Source organism: Hibiscus syriacus, unplaced genomic scaffold (genome assembly GCF_006381635.1).
Source record: "Hibiscus syriacus cultivar Baekdansim isolate YM2019G1 unplaced genomic scaffold, ASM638163v2 tig00111745_pilon, whole genome shotgun sequence".
Taxonomy (NCBI): Eukaryota; Viridiplantae; Streptophyta; class Magnoliopsida; order Malvales; family Malvaceae; genus Hibiscus; species Hibiscus syriacus.
In genome coordinates this window covers 482,623-500,256 of record NW_024063168.1, presented here as the reverse complement: position 1 = coordinate 500,256, position 17,634 = coordinate 482,623, and the positions used below count along the sequence as shown (strand labels likewise).

The 17,634-nt window shown below is 33.9% G+C and overlaps 3 protein-coding genes across 4 annotated transcripts; 2 read left to right on the top strand and 1 right to left on the bottom strand.

Annotated features, from left to right (window-relative positions):
• Window positions 1-329: 329 nt before the first annotated feature.
• On the bottom strand, window positions 330-2,790 carry LOC120169123 (transmembrane emp24 domain-containing protein p24delta5-like). Its single transcript, XM_039177347.1, has 4 exons — window positions 2,460-2,790; window positions 1,215-1,427; window positions 1,044-1,120; window positions 330-625 (listed from the first exon to the last, which is right to left on the bottom strand). The coding sequence occupies exons 1-4, from the start codon at window positions 2,682-2,684 to the stop codon at window positions 481-483; spliced, it is 660 nt and encodes a 219-aa protein (XP_039033278.1). The 5' UTR covers window positions 2,685-2,790; the 3' UTR covers window positions 330-480.
• Window positions 2,791-6,277: 3,487 nt separating this feature from the next.
• LOC120169124 lies at window positions 6,278-8,271 on the top strand. Of its 2 annotated transcripts, XM_039177349.1 has the most exons (3): window positions 6,278-6,553; window positions 7,391-7,427; window positions 7,851-8,271. In XM_039177349.1, the coding sequence occupies exons 1-3, from the start codon at window positions 6,480-6,482 to the stop codon at window positions 8,214-8,216; spliced, it is 477 nt and encodes a 158-aa protein (XP_039033280.1). In that variant the 5' UTR covers window positions 6,278-6,479; the 3' UTR covers window positions 8,217-8,271. The 2 variants fall into 2 exon arrangements, with proteins under 2 accessions (XP_039033280.1, XP_039033279.1); XM_039177348.1 differs by lacking the exon at window positions 7,391-7,427.
• A 3,333-nt stretch (window positions 8,272-11,604) lies between these two features.
• Window positions 11,605-13,039, top strand: LOC120169122 (uncharacterized acetyltransferase At3g50280-like). The gene has a single exon (XM_039177346.1). It carries the CDS (start codon window positions 11,664-11,666, stop codon window positions 13,026-13,028), a length of 1,365 nt encoding a protein of 454 aa, XP_039033277.1. The 5' UTR covers window positions 11,605-11,663; the 3' UTR covers window positions 13,029-13,039.
• Window positions 13,040-17,634: the final 4,595 nt, after the last annotated feature.

The following is a 17,634-nucleotide window of genomic DNA, read 5'->3' as shown; positions in this document are numbered from 1 at the left end:
AAAAACATGTGTCTTGCAGGTATTTTAATATCTGCTTAAATGGACTCTTCATTCGTTGAAGCAGTAGAGCCCTCAAGCATGTTAAGTTCTTTTGCAGCAATCTCGGAATCGTAATGACTTTCCTCCAACTGAATGTTCTTTAACAATATGCATTACCAATGTGCCATAAATTGCTGTGTGTCTCAACATATATATAAAGAGAATTAATGACAAGTAGCTTTGGACTAAATTAGAAGAAAAATAAAACTTTTGTATCACTCTCTCTCTATAATTTATATACCACCACTTTATAATGGTGTGGGAACGTATCTATACATGAGAGAGAAACTTTTCACGTGGGCATTGAACAACAAAGCACATCTTCATTCTCAAATCAGCAGGAAATGAAAGTAAGTCCGTGGGACAGTTAGTGAATTCCTTTCCTTTCTTTTCTCAGGACAGTTCAACTTTGTTTCATAAAACTACTTTTGTGCATATAATCTAGATGAGTTTCTTCTTTACAAAGTAGCGTTTCAAGTACCATATCTGCAAAACCGAAACCGCGATGCAGACACCAAGGGACATGATACTGAACCATGCCACTCTTGCATTTGTTATTTCACTTACTTCTCTCATATCTGCTTCTCTGTACACATCAACGAAAGAAGCACATGTTATTTTAACTTCTATGGTTACAACCTAACAGCATTCTTCAAACAAATATTTCAAACGGACTAAGTTGGATCCTGCAAAGGAATAGGAAAGAACAAAGTTCAAGCAAATTGATTATCTTTGCAGCCGACTCAAAGAACATGTCTACTTGTAAATGCATGAAAAGTGAAAACTTTGAGGTGGACAACCTTGTGCATGTATGAAAGATCCTTTAAACATCATGTTTCTCACTTTAAAGCTGTATAACTCTGGTGAATGTATGAACAGATCGGTTAAGCACCAAGTTTCTTGTTCTGAATAAGTTCCTCCTTTAAGACTTTTATTTCAAGTGATTATCGTGACCTATTAAGATGTTTGCACCTTGAACTACAGTTTAGTTGTGGAAAGTGTACCTATCTTTGAGGTAGATTAGATTGCCACGGATAGCTTCCACTGTTCCTTGAAGCCTCCTGAGAACAAGTTCAACACCCTACAAAAAGTAGTATATAATGCATAAGAAATTCGGATGGCTATGAAAATCAAGTTCCATTTGAAATTTCAAGATAAGGCATCAAGAATCTTACCTCTATTTTCTCTTTCTTCGCAACCGAATCCCAATCCTTGGCAGCAATTCCGGTTTTCCAGTCAACGCCTAAAGTTAGTTCGGAATATTGTTTGTGACTGCCATCCTTCCAGAAACAAGCTATATAATTGCCCGACTCACTGGTCGTAAATGCAAACTGACCGTGAGTTGCATTTTCATTGTGGTGAAGATTGTTCCCAAAAGGAGATGTTACCTAAAGAATAAGATAAGGTCTTGTAAGTTTGAGCATAAACCTCATATTCAGTACATGTGTCACTGTGTTAAATCTAAGTTTTCCACATAAAATCCCAAATATACAAAATTAATGATCTCAAGATACACAACTCAGACTCTTCATTGTTCTTTTTAAGTACTCATGTTCGAACTTTTGAAAGATATCTCATCCCTTGAACTTCATTTCAAACTCAACAATTTCAAACATACCAGAAGGATAGTAGGAAGAAAATTCTATGTAGTTGACCTCTAGTTTGGTCTATGCTGAGCTACAGATAGTTGTATAACACAAATAAGGTATCCTCAACGTGATATCGATCAGTTGTAGTTCGCAATTCCTCAAACTATAATGGGTTCCTCAACCATAGGGTACAAATAAATCCAATTTTCCACCCTCAAGACTTTCCATCAAATAGAAAGGATATTTCTTTGGAAGATCAAGAAATAGGGGTGAGCAAAACTCGAGTCGATCGAATAATCACTCCTATCTAGAAACAATAAGAAAAACCTAGCACTTCCCTTGAGGGGAGGCCTAGAAGTTCAAGGAACATAAGTTATCCCCATATTAATGGCTCACCTTATTGCATATAGGATTAAAAAAATCATCATTGAAACTGAAGAAAAGAACTTAATCTGCTGATATTCATATGGAACTTCAAAAAGACAGAAGGAAATTGGTTGCTGGATGCTTAAGTATCAGGGACTAGATTCAAATTCTTACCAAACAAAAGTAATTTCCCATTCATATTAAATAGGAAGATTAAGCAGAGGTTTACTCTTGGATATGACTAGCCCTGTAAATACATGTTTTAAACGTCCTTGACACTTACAAAGGGATAAAAATCAGCAAAGCCTAGCAACAATAATCACTGTTCATCCAAACCAGCAAAGCCTTCAACAACAAAAATATCAAATAAAAGATCACCAAAAGAAAAAAGGCAGAAATCTGATAAACCCAGATGGAGAATTTGATTAATTGTTTGCTGGCAATGAAAAGGGTAAAATAAATTACCCGAGCAGAGATGGTGGATATATGATCGGGGTTGTGTTCATCGATGACATAGTAATCAGCTAAAACAACAACGTTGCTTTGGATCTCCTCAGAAACACACTTGGTTCCTGAACTTGGAATCGTTAACCATATAGCTTCAGCCACCGGCAAGATACAATCGTTCCTCGATAAACATAGTACCAATATTATTGGCAATAAACACGCTGCACGACCACCATAAAACATGCCTTTGCCACTTCTGACAACCACCCAAAACCAAATCAAAGGGTCTCGTTTTGCTATTCTTTCTGCTTTTCTCTTCTCTCTTCTCTCTGGTTTCCACTCCTCAACCCCTGGGAAGTCTCACGTGCGAATACGATTAAGTAAAGGTGTTATCGAATTTATTATTATTATTATTATTTTTTAATAAAATTAATAAAAATTTATCAAAAATATTATTATTTTTATTAATTTTATTATTATTAAACATTTTATTGGATTTGATAATATATTTGATAGAAAAAATATTTAGGTAGAATTTTACCGGATATATTATTAAGCTCGGTAAAATTCTTATTTTTATAACAACCCTTTTAAATTCTTATTTTTATAAAAATATACAAAGAGTTTGATTTACTAAAATATTAATAATTTTGAGAATTTAAAATATTTTATATTTTTAATATTCAAAATTTTACTATTTATAATTTTATGGGATGAAAAAATAGTATTATTGTAAAAAATGTAATTATTTAAAATAATATTTTACAACCATAATATTATTTTTATATTATATTATATTTTATATAAATAAATATGATACTTATGAACATTATTTAAAAATATAAATTTAATATACTAATTATATTAATTATATATTAAATATAATTTCTCCTCAAAAGTTAGATAGTATAACGATTAAAATATTTATAAATTAATATTAAAGTTTAACTTTAAAAAATATATCACAAGGATAATTTGGTAAAATATGCATCCAAGTAATCTTATATTCCTCCAATCAAACACTGAAATCTTACATTCATGCTAAACAAACTAAACAATGTAATACAATATTTACATAGTAATGTTAAATTCCAGTAATGTTATTTCCAAAGGTAATCTTACATTCCGTGAACCAAACGCCCCTAATGGTTAAAGGAATCGTTCTTCTTTTTAGAAATCTCGGGTTTGAACACTAACGACTATAGCATGTTGATTCAAAGTTAATGATCAAATCATTTAAAATATTTAAAATAAATATTATTTTGTAATCACCTTAACTAAATAAAATAAATTGATTGGTCCAAATGGTTAAAAAAATATTTCATTTAAAAATCTTGGTGGGTTATAATATCTTTAAAAATGCTATTTCTCTTATAAGGTTGTAAAACTTAAAATATCTTTTGAAATTTTTTATATAAATGGAAGTTTATTGATAAACATTTATAGTTTATTATTCAGAATATTAGTTGGATATGAAATTTAGTACAATATATTTAGGAAAGTCACGTAACTCTTCGAGAAACCAATCATCCAACCACCATTCGAGGATCTAATGACACCCCACATGTAGCAAAGTCGTCACCTATTTTTCGTGAGAATCAGTATTAACCTTACACCAATTGAGAGGAGGCGGAATCCAAGGATCAAACGTATTCAACAAACGACGAGAAGATTGAGCTAATGATAAGGCTGAATCTAATGCACTACTAGCTTCACGGCTTAGTCGCCTACCGCGCACTAGCACATAATCATTCTCAATGTACTCCGGGTCAAAAATCCTCCTATTCCGGTCTTTCCAAATTAACCACATAACCGATCCAAACAATAAATCTCAATCCCCTTCTTCAATCAAACAACACACAAAAATAAAACATAAGATTATATGCATGTGCCCATTTTCTTATTTTATATTATATGCATGTGACCATAGCTCCATACCCGACAACGACCTATGCGGCTCCACTGCAGTACAAGTCATCATATCCCACTGCCACGGCAATGTATCCGACAACTCCGAACGGTAGTTATCCTCCACGAGCCCCTCCGGCAGGTTATCCACCACAAACATACCCACCTCACCCTCGGGCCTCAACTATTCATCCACCAGGTACAGTTTTTATTGAAATTCATACCATTATTTTTGTCCAACTTTTCCATGTTTATAAGTTGTTTGATCTGAACTTTTCCGGTTATAAAAGAGTGGTGTTTTCGCGTTGGACGAGATCATATATGAGCAAATATTTTATCTTCGCCGTCTTTGACAGAGTTTGGATGTTTAAGGAATTGAGTAGCTCCTGAATTATTTGAATTCGACTAAAAATCTTAACGAGTTTAATTAAGTATGATTTAACTCGATTGATAAGTTAACGAGTAATTAGTTAATTTTTTAATAATTTTTTAGTAGTTACCTTCAAAAAATAATCTATTAAAAACCTAATTAATAAGTGCTAATTTTCTAATAAATAATAATAAAGATGCTAAATTATTAGGCAAAATCAGCCCAATAATGTTGGCTCAATAATTATTCAGGTTTCTAGGGTGACTAAAAAATTAGTAAGTAATCTACGACATTCACTACAGTGCCTTGAAACTCGTCACGGGGCATATCTCCGTTAAAAATTAACAGCCGGTGACTTGATTGAAACATTTAAATAGTTAGGTGGTCTGATTGATTCAATTGAAACTTCGGTAGTCAAATTGATTTTTGACCATAGTTTAGTGGTCTCCCGTGTAGTTTACCCAAACTATTATGGAGGGTTTCTTGCTGTTAAAGCTTAGCTGATTGAATTTGGTCAATGGAGCCATCTTGCCGGAATGAGAAAAAAAGAAAAGAAAAAGTGAAGGGGTGTATCTCAATCACAAATCTTTACTTTGAATCCAAGAAATATGTGCTTGGATTTCCGTTAAGAAGCTATCTCTTGTTTATGATTGTTTGTTTATTTTTTAATGTGTTAATGTTCGGTTCGTTTAACGTTTGCAAACATATTTATTTTTATGTTAAAAAAAATTGTAAAATTATGCCACTAGTCCTTAAGCTCTGAAGTACACTCTGTGTCAATTCTTTTTATACCTTCCACCTTCCCCAAATAACGAGCTTTCAAACAGTTTGTTCGTGAACCTAAATGAACTGAACACATGTTCATTAGAGTTTGTTCGTTTATTAAATAAATATAAAATTTTTCTTTATACTCATTTATTTAACTTAACAAACAAACATTATAAAATCGCTTCATAGACAATTCATTGAACACTCTATTTATTTAAACCATAACCAATACCTTCAGGCTACGATGCCATACAAGAGCCCAGTCCATCATTGGAGTTTTAACATGAGCTTTGCTAGTAAGAGGATGGCAATTTAATCCGGATTTGATGGGTTCTATTCCAACCCAACTTGGTAGGGTCGATTTTTTTAAACAAAAATTGGGTTTGAGTCGAATTTTTTAAGGGGAGAGGACGGGTCAGATTTGGGTGGAGGGTGAAAAAAATTGACCCGACCTAAAGACAATAATGTAATTCTCTTTAAAAATTGTTTTTTAATTAAATCCTTACTTTTTTATCAGGTCGGATCGAGTTGAGTCAAATTTATACTCTAAAAATCCGGGTCGAATTGGACGGAGGTTATAAAATTTTTTAGCCGAGTCAGGTTTAAGTCGGGTCTGATTGACAAATACCCGACCCATTGCCTTCCCTACCTACATGCATCTAAGGTTAAGCCCAGAATTTATTGAAGACCAATAGAAGAAGCCCAAATGCTGAAAAGCATAGTCCACCACGTTGATTAAACAAAACAAAATGTAGAACGCCAGAATTTGCTAGAATCCTCTATCATTCAATCAACAAATTTGTTGTTTTTTTTATTTCCCTTTTGTCGTAAGAGAAAAAAAAAAAGCCAAACCATACAGCTGACATTGTAGGAGACAGAGATTCATTTATCGACGGGACGGAAAAGGAAAGGACCAGATGCCATGGACAACAACATAATGAACATGGAGGAGGCTTCCGCCGTAGCGCCATCCCACCAGCAAGGACAGAACGATGTCGGTAAGGACCTGCTCGTGTTGGCTCGTAACCTTGTCGATCAAGGCAATCCTTCTCAGGCTCTTCAAGCGGTAATCTTTATAAAACTTTTTCAATTTCGCCCCCCCTACAAAATATTTTCTTCCTCCTCGAATGTCAATGGGTTTTGTTTATTGTTTGGGTAATCAACGTTTAATGAGTTTCATTAGTGTATGTAAAACTAGAAGATGTTCCCTTAGCTTCTCGGAACGTTGTTATCGCCAAATATGCTGCCTTAATTGCTGTGGATATTAAAATTCCCCAGGCGACCTTTTTCCTATCGGTCATAATTTAAGATAAATCATTAGCACTTTGATAGATAAGAATAAAAAACACATTTGGGGAACTATGAATATATATATATATATATATCTAAAGAACAAAGGGGATTGCTGTGAGTTAGGAATGATGCCAGAGGAGGCGTGTTTCAAAAAGATTTCGTTTTTAGAGAAGTTAAATTCTAAAGCTGAAAGCAAATGCTTTTATATCTTGGCATTTATTTGAGAACCATAATCATTAGGCAGCCTAAGGAATAAAAAACGAAGGTAAGAAATCAAAGATACTTGCTTGACATTTTTCTTGTCCTTCCCCTTCTTATGAGAGAAGATGGAAACACATAAGCTTTTACTTACTCTAGAACAATGGGGTTCTCTTGTTAATTGTGGTCTTCACTGTATTGTTGCTTCTGTCTATGTGAATAGTTTAATGGCGGTGATTCTTTAAACTTTTCATTACTGCAGTAATTTTGGATGCTAATGAATTTGGTTCTCTCGGTTTTTTATATTTCCCGATTGTCCATTCAAATGTATTACCTTTAGCAGCCTATAGTATTCCATCAGCCTTGAGTTCCTATCGTTAATTAAATATTGTTTCGCCACTTCTCACTGTAGGCTTCTGAAGACTGCATTGATGGTACAAGTATTGGTGGTAAATACCTGGCATTCGATCTGGCCATCTTGGATCAAACTAAAATATGGCCTCTTTGTTCATCAGGTGTTTTCGGATAAATGGAGGACCGAAGTAGCCTTTTCCTTGTTAGGCTGTCAGCATTAATACAACTGAATACATGTTATTAGTTTAAGTTGGATCTTCTAGACTAATGAGTTTTCAGCATTTAATCCTATTCTTGAGCCACATATGATTGAAGAACAGTTATCTTTTAGGGATATATTATATGCCTTTTCAAGATTTGACCTGCACAAAATTGTTCATCATGCATCTTATGGTGTGAACCAATTCTTGTTGTCTGGTATCAGCAGCTTTTCCCGTTCCTTATTTTGAGTTATAATTTAGACATGCATGCTGGACCTTCTTGTTCTGTTTAATCTCTGGTTATCTGTGATGGAACAGGTGGTGATGGCCATGAGAACTAGAGGTGGTGATGAAGCAGTATTTCAGTCATTGTACCGTGCTCGTGAAGTGTACAGAACTAGAATGCAAGAAAACACCACAGTCGATCAGCTGGCTTCTCTGTTTGCTGAGTGTGTCATAGCTGAAGCCCAGCCGATAAAAGCCGAATCATTACCATGCACCACCATCGTTCCATCAGTCGCATCAGATGCTCAGGGAACTTCCATTCTTGCCGAAACAGGCAGAATGCAAATTGTATTGGATGCATTCGCCGATGGAAGCAGCTTTATCTGTTTACAGTGTGGCGGTCTTGTTAGTAAGCATCGCAAAGATGAGCATTATGCATATTGGTGCGGCCATATGTAAATTTGCTCACTTTATAGATTTATTCTAGCAAAACTGTCAAAATAATATTTTTTATTTAAACTCCTCACGTAAACATGACGAGTTTTAATTTTTCTTAAAATTTATTACATTGAGGTGAAAAGTGTGAATAAAATAATATATTTTATAAAAATTTGTCATGTTGACGTAATGAATTCCAAATCATTATAGTAAATATCTCAATTCCCTAAATAATTTATTTTGTGTTGTATTGGCTTAAATAATTATCCCACCTATGATATTTGGGCTCATTAACATGCTTTATCAAAAGCCTAAAACAAATAGAGAAACTCACATGGAAGGTTCCCTATAGAACAACAAATCGAATCGAATCGAACGCCAAAAAGTTTTCAAGAGAAAGAAAAGTGAAACGGAAGCTTTTTTGCTTGTCTGATTTTGCTTCCAGCAGAAAGCTTGAGATTTTGTAACATGAAATCCAACAATATAGAATGACCACCATGCAATCCAAAAACTCTAAAGTATGCCCAAACCGTGCTTTATAATTAAAATAATATCAAATTTTATTTTTTAATATTTATTAAATAATCATTTTAATTTTTTTATATCCTTTAATATTTCATTTTGAAATAAATGATCCATAATTAGATGAAATTGTTAATTAACTAACAATTAACACCTATATCTACATGACAAGTCTTATTATCCAAAGTGATGATGTGGTGTATTTTATTGTAACATATGTCATGTTATGTTTCACTTTATGAATTTGAGCACATGGCATTTATCACATAATTATTTTATATACGTTATACGTGTTATGACATCACTTTAAACACGTGATATATGTATGTCATCATTTTATACATGTGTTATATGTCACATCGTCACTCACACAGAATTTCTCTTCTTAACAACAAATATTGATAATTAATTAACTAAAGATTTTCATGTAACTAAAAATTTTTCCCTAAAAACACTAACAATCAAAATACTTTAAAAAATGTTATAAATTAAAATACTCAAAAAAATAAAAGTCAAATCATTATTTTATTAAAATATTAAAAGTTAAATTTTTACATTATGTATTAAAAAAATTTCAAGCATCTTGCCTGATGGTTCACCACAGGAATTTTGGCAGCTCAGAAATTGAGATGATAAGACCACGACAAAACTTTTGAATAATAAACCAAAACAGCTGTAGTACTTTTGAATATTTCTCTCTGACATTTAAATTATTTTAAACAATAATATTACTATTTTTTTAAATTGATAATCCCTTGATAAGTGTACAAAGTAATAACCGGCAAAACTCACGAGATAATGTGTTGGGAAATTTTATTTCACGAAATAATACTTTCGTCAGATTAATTACTCAGATAGGACGAATGCTACAGTCCCCATGTAGGTCGCCAAGTGCTCCGGACGAAATAGGTGAGATGGTGTAGGTCGCCATGCCGTCCACGAGCTGTGTTGAGGTCAAGGTCGCCATGCACGCCCAGCATGACCATAGGTCGTCACGTGAGCCGAAGTAGGTCACCTTGTAATTCCAGGCCGCCATGCACGCCCGTACTAGCTCTAATAATTATTATAAATAATAGCCATTAAAATTGCATGCATGGTACATGCACACATATATAATAATATCAACAAATGCAAATAATGCAATTACATTGGATCACGTCTCTAAAATTAATAGTAATTTTGAAGTAAATGAACAACTCACACGACAAAAGCACTAAATTAACATTAATTAAGGATCGATTAGCAGATAATCCACCATGGTCAAAGCATGGAGAAGAACACGTATGCAACTCCTTTTGGAAAACCCATGCGACCTGGAATTGCAAGGCGACCAACTTCGGCTCACATGGCGACCTATGGCCATGCTGGGCGTGCATGGCGACCTTGAACTCAACACAACTCGTGGACGGCATGGCGACCTACACCATCTCACCTACGTCGCCCGAAGCACTTGGCGACCTACATGGGAATGTAGTATTATCTCGTGAAATAAAATTTCCCAGCACATTATCTCGTGAGTTTGGTCAGTAATAACCTAATACATGGCGAACAATTATTATTTTAGACACATAACATGAATTGTGATATTATTTTTATACGTGACATATATCATATTATTATTTTTTTATACATAATATGTGTTACGTTATCATTTTATATATATAATATGTATATCACGTAATTTTGACCACATCGGTTTAGCAGGAAAATTGGTAGGTAAGAAATTGAGATGATGATAATTAAGACCAGAACAAAGCTGTCGAATAACAAACCAAAAAGCACGTAATTTTGAATAATTCTCCCGGCATTTAAATTATTTTAAACAGTAGTATTATTATTCTTTCAGAATTTAATGACTTCTGGATATGTATTATATTTAGAGTTCTGTTGAATATATACGTTAGATATATAAATTTTAAATTTTACATATATTTGATAAATTATTATTTTGCATGCTTAAATTATGTGGATAAATACGTTTAGGATAAGTTTTTTCCACGAACAACTTTTCCACTAACAATTAAAGTTATGTAGCGGCAGATTAAAATTTAATTGTTTAATCAAATATTAATTAAAGAATAAAGCGATGGAAGAACAGGACTAAAATCGAGGAGTAGCATTGGAGGCATCTTTTTTTTCCAAATTTAACGTTAAATTTGGAACATGATACTAAAATGAAATAAAAATTAAATTTAGATAAAATTTTGAAAAAAGTAAAAGTTTGAAACTAAAACAGATCAAAACTGATAATTTAGGTATTAAACATGTAATTTAACCTAAAATAAAATACTTGGGAGTGATTAGTCCCGCTTGTGAAGTTCAAAATTTATACGGTCAATATCCTAGTTTAAGATTGATTTACACTTCATAAAATCAAACTAATTCATCTTTTTTTAACTCGTAAATCAAAATTCAATTGAGTAATTATAATTCATAAATTATTTTTTTGAATTAATCAATTGTATCTGATTTATTAATCGATTAATCTAGATCGAGTATTGCAGAGGTGATGACGACCCTCCCAACCCAATTTACCCTATTCGCGCAAGCCAAAGTTTGAACTCCTAATCTTATTTAAGAAATCTAAATCTCGTCCCGCCATACTAACGGGTGGTTAGTATAATTCATAAATTATTAATGATGGAAAATATTTTAAACATGAATACAAAATACACGTATTATATTATGTGTAAAGATTTCGGGTCACACCTTTCTTCTACCAATGACTTGCTGATATTAAATTGGAGGGTAGTTCATCAACGTGGGGTTGGTAGGTGTTTGAACCCCAACAACCACGAGAACTAGACGGCACGCCCACCTACTTGTTAAAGTAATATTTTTTTCATGATATATTTGAACAGGTCCCCGGCAAGCAGTTAAACAATCACAAAAAACCCAAGCTGTGAATCAAAACTAAACACTGCTAATCTTCTGGGGTAACCAAAAATGGATCCATCGACAGTTAGAGTAATCTCAGAATGTTTTGTTAGACCCCAAAATGTTTCCGATGAATCAAAACAGCCCTTCTATTTGACACCATGGGATCTCATCATGCTCTCCGTCCAGTACATTCAAAAGGGTCTTCTCTTCGCCAAACCTCCACCGGAAGACTGTGGAGAAAACTCGATCAACGATGTCTTGGAGCGGCTGAAGAAATCCCTCGACATCGCCCTCCGCCATTTCTATCCCTTAGCAGGTCGCATCGTAGCCAAAAAAGAAGAAAACCCACCTTCTTATTCCGTCTTTGTTGACTGCAACAACAGCCCTGGAGCCAAATTCATCCACGCAGCTGCTGATATATCGGTGTCCGACATTGTTTCCCCGACCTATGTTCCATTAGTTGTTCAGTCGTTCTTCGACCATGATCGAGCAATCAACTATGATGGTCAAACCAGGCCTCTGTTATCTATTCAGGTCACTGAGCTTGTAGATGGGGTGTTCATAGGTTGTTCTATGAACCATGCTATTGGCGATGGAACCTCCTTCTGGCATTTCTTCAACGCATTGTCCGAAATATTTCAATCGCAGGATGATAATGTGAAAATCTCACGCCCCCCAGTGTTTGAGAGATGGTTCCCAGAGGGCTATGGACCATTGCTTAAACTTCCCTTCGCTCATGAAGATGAATTTATCAGCACATTTGAAGCACCACAGCTGTTAGAGAGAATATTCCACTTCTCGGCAGAGTCCATCGCAGAGCTCAAAAAAAGGGCTAACACAGAATATAGAACCACGAAAATCTCCTCCTTCCAGTCGTTATCTGCGTTTGTTTGGAGAGCAATCACAAGGGCGCGTCGTTTTTCAAGTGAAATGGTCATTGGTTGCAGATTGGCTATAAACAATAGGTCAAGACTGGAACCACCGCTGTCCCCAGATTACTTTGGGAACTCGATTCAAACCGTGAGAGCGGTGACCACAGCGGGTGAACTGCTTGAACATGATCTCGGCTGGGCTGCTTGGAAACTGCACCAAGCTGTGGTTAACCACACGGACGAATCAGTCCGTGGTTTCGTCAATGATTGGCTTCGTTCACCTTCAATTTACCAAATTTCTCAGCTTTTTGACCCACAAAGCGTGATGATGGGAAGCTCACCAAGGTTCAACAAGTATGGAAATGAGTTCGGGTTGGGGAAAGCGTTGACACTTCGAAGTGGATATGCTCATAAGTTCGATGGGAAAGTTTCATCGTATCCAGGACGGCAAGGTGGGGGAAGTATAGACTTGGAAGTCTGCCTTCCGCCGTCTTCAATGAACGGTCTTGAATCAGATGAGGAGTTCATGGCTGCTGTTTCTTCACTTTCACCCATGTGAATCTAGAATTTTTTATAAACTACTCGTTTGATCCTCTACTTATTTTTGTGTTTGTATTTTTGTCAACTAATTATTTTTTTGAAATTATATATATTATGTTTCCTTTTTTTAGTTCTCGTAAGTTTGACTATTGAGTTAATGGAGTTAATAGTATGACATAAGCTTGTAAACGAATAGTACGAACACGAATGAGAGTATGTTCATATTCGTTCTTTTAATTTTAACCAAACAAATAAACGAACACGAACAATTAAACGAACGGAATCTATTGTTCGTGTTCGTTCATTAAGAAATTTAACTTGTTCATATTCGTTCATGTTCATTCGTTAAAAATGATAAAAGAACACAAATGAATGAATGTAAACGAACATAAATTAACGTAAAAGAACGTAAACAAACATAAACGAACGAACATAAAACTAATTGTATTTATATTTTCTTTAATTGATTTGAGTATTTTATTTGGGTTTAAAATTAATTGGGTTTTAAAATATTAATGTGTTTAAGGTTAAAATTTATTAGGTTTTAATATTTCAAATGATTCTAGAGATGGAGCTGAATATAAATGAACGAACATAAACAAATGAACATAAACATTCATGAACGTAAATGAGCAAACAAGCTCTTTATTTGTGTTCGTTCATTTAATTAAACGAATATAAAATATTGTTTATCTTCTTTTGTTTAATAAATAAATGAACATAAACAAATTTTTCCGCCAAACGGTTCGATGAACGTTTGGTTCTTTTATATGCCTAGTGTGACATAAAATAATAATAATTTTAATATGTAAAACTTACATATTATATCAAAGTAGTTATATTTCAAAATAATTTAATAAATATTTAAAAAAAACTATCAATTTTATTTTAATTTAGTTTAAAAATAATTTAATAATAATTAAATTATGATTAGATTATTAAGCTATTATTAAATTATGAAAGCAATATTACATCATTAAATTATTTTTAAATAGTTTTTTAAATATTGATAATTCATTGAATTATTTAAAATTATACAAATTTAATAGAGAATATAAGTTTTGAGGATTACTTTTTTTTTTAAAAAAGCTAGCCTTATTAAAAACCCTTTCATGCTATTGTCAATGGACGTGATACTTGGGTCTGGGACATTGGGCAAGTGTCTGCTAAAGAGGTTTTATACAAAATGTGGGCTTGTCAAGGCCACCAGAATTGGCCCATCACTTGGAGAATGTTGTGAATCCCATTCACATTGGCTATGCAAAAAATGAAAATGGCATCATATCCGAAGATAATCATAGGAGCTCGGTAATTATGGCAAGAGACAACAAATGAGGAAGATATTGTGGGGGAATATTACCATATTTAGTGCGAACACCTATCCAAGGAAAGAATCCTACTAATAGATGTAATTAGATAGGGTTGGGTTGGGTTTCCTTGATTTAGGGGATCTTGTATTAATTAGGTAGATCTTAGCTATTGATGTAAATCGATCTAGGCCATTCATTCATTCATTCCTCCATTCTATTGGGGGAGAGTAATAAAACTTTGAGGCATTTACTATAGTTCATGTGTTCTTTGTTTTTTATTCTCTTGGCGCTTATTGTCTCTCTTGGTGGTCAGGAGTAGCCACACTTGTGTTTTCACTTCCATGCTATAGTCCACTTGGTGGCTTGGAGTAGCCACCTTGGTGTTAAAGCTTCCGCATCCTAGAAGCCTTGAGGGCTTGGTTCCAACCTTGGTGAGGTTGCATGCTTAGTAGGCTTGGGTCAGGCTTACTTAGTTGTAGAGAAGACCCAGGAGTGTCAAGAAGCGTCTAAGGTTGCACGTCCCGTCTGACCTTATCTCTGATATTACGAAAATTTGGGCTTGAAGGTTCTAAGGGCATGACACTATGATTAAACTGAAGCTCAATAATGATAATGTTAGGAAAAAAGTGTTCATATATTATTAACCATCATATATAAAAGTTTTCATCCTTTGTACGATCCAAAAACGAAACGCCTTTCAATAACCTTGATACAAACAAGAAATCCATAGATGTAATTGTTACAAGTATAACAATCTGAAACGAAAAAGAAAAATTATATTTTATTAAAAAGGAAAAAGTACAACTTAGAATAAAAAATCCCAAATGTTGACATAATAACGTTATGAAAAGTAGTTGAGCCATGTAGCTACACAATTTTCTCGAGACAGATTTTCGATCACTCTTTGGTGCTGGAGATCTTTGGTCGTCTGTCCCCCAAGATACAAGAACGAGATGATCAACATACTGTAGCACAACTACAGAGATCACATACTATATCTTACTTGAGGTTATCACCGAAATTAGAGAATAATAAAAGAATTTTTCAGTTATGACATAGTAGGTTTACACGATATTTATAGAGTTTCACAGAAGAATTGGAAATAATATATATATTATGAGTATTCAAATAAATTTCAGTTGTAATCAATTAATACTGTATATTTAATCTAAATATATTTGTTTGTGATTTGATCGATCAGGGCATTCATGTCGCCTACGTCATGTAAGTGTGCCCCCAACCCTGATGAGTTTGAAAAGCTTGGATTTATACCTCGTACTTACGTAGGGATGGAAAACGGGTACAGTTTCATGGATTCCGCATCGCATCCGCTCCAATTGGGGCGGAGATGGGTATAATTTTAGCGGGTAGTGGGCGGGTGTGGATTTAGAAAGTGATACTCGTCGCATGTAGTGGGCGGGTAATGGGTTTGAGACATTACCCGCCCCGCATCCATCCGCCCCGCATCCGCCTGCCCCCACATCCTCCCGCCCCACATCCTCCCGCCCAGTTAAATATCTGCCCGCCCGCCCACTTTCTATTATATATGTAAGTAGTAGTGAATTTAAATTGGAGCGCTATCAATTGGAGGAAATAAAGATTGATGATTGTAATACTGGAGTATCAGATGTCACAAGTATTGCCTGAAATTTTAGAATGTTGTGCCAAAGAACAAAAACATTATGTGTTTGTCATTTATGTTTCTAAACTTTAATTATGTCTTTTATTATGGGGTTTTATGTACTTTAAGATCTATATTAACACTTAACTTAGATAATCCTTGGATTATTTTATTATGTTTCTTAGTAGACATGTTTTTTTATGTTTTTTGCTTATATATAACTTAAGTTTGCTTTCAGGCGGGTCTAGACGGGTACGTCACTAATGGGTAGTGGGTGTGGGGATGGATTTGAGAATGTACCCGCGTGGGCGGGTGTGGATTTAAAAATTTGTACCTATCATGGGTGGTGGGCAGGTGGTGGATTGAAAAATATTAGGTGGGTATGGGGATGGGGGAGGGGGTATCCGCACCCGACCCGCCCATTTGCGTGTTAAACACAATCTTAACCCAAATCATTTAATAACTAGTAAGAGGGTTAATGTATATAAACAATTCTCATGCTCTTTATCCCACTAATGTGGGATATGAGTTTTTTTTTTCATTTTTCTTACATAACACAAATTCATATGTACGTCCTTACTTTGAGCATTAATTTCTCATTCATCACTCAATCGTTTTGAACATATGAGATATTGTTGTAAAGATCTCATGGAATAACATATGAGATAGCATTAATTGAAAATTTACATAATACTATACTAGTAAATAACATTGAAAACTATGTAATGAAAATAACTAACAGTGTTATTAATTTGAACTTATCAATAATATTATAAAAATTAGACGAATTAACTTATGTCAAATTAAAGTAGATGTGTTAAATCTTAAATTTTGATATAGGTATAAGGACTAAAACCACGATTAGTCCACTTCTTTTTAGGCTTTTACAATTCCATTGTTAGAGAGATCGGAGTGGAATTGTTTTAAGAATAAAAAATAAGGTCAACTATATTTTATCAACTTTGTGAATATTGAATACATTGTAAAAGCCCTTTTGACCACGTATATTGAATATTCATAAAGTTCTTCGTTTGAACGTTGAATATTCATTAAAAAAAATTGGTTATAGAGGAATTGATGTTATTTTTAAAGATTCGAGTTCAAGCACCATAGATACCAAGAATATGAACGTTCAATGCTGAAAGGTTGAGAGTTATCTTCGAATATATATTATTTTATACTTATCCTAAATTATTAAAAAATAATATATATAGGGATAGACGTAAGCACGACGGTCGTCCCCTTAAAATCTAAAATTATCATAGATTGGGTTCATGGCTGCTGTTTCTTCACTTTCACCCATGTGAATCTAGATTTTTTTTATAAACTACTCGTTTGATCCTCAACTTATTTTTGTGTTTGTATTTTTGTCAACTAATTATTTTTTAAAAATTATATATAATATTATGTTTCCTTTTTTTAGTCCTCGTAAGTTTGACTATTGAGTTAATGGAGTTAGTAGTGTGACATAAGCATGTAAACGAATCGAACGAACACGAACGAGGGTATGTTCATGTTCGTTCGTTTAACTTTAACATAACAAACAAATGAACACAAACAATTAAACGAACGCAATTTCTTGTTCGTCTTCATTCATTAAGAAATTTAGTTTGTTCGTATTCGTTCATATTCATTTGTTAACATAATAAACGAACACAAATGAATGAATGTAAACGAACATAAACTAACATAAA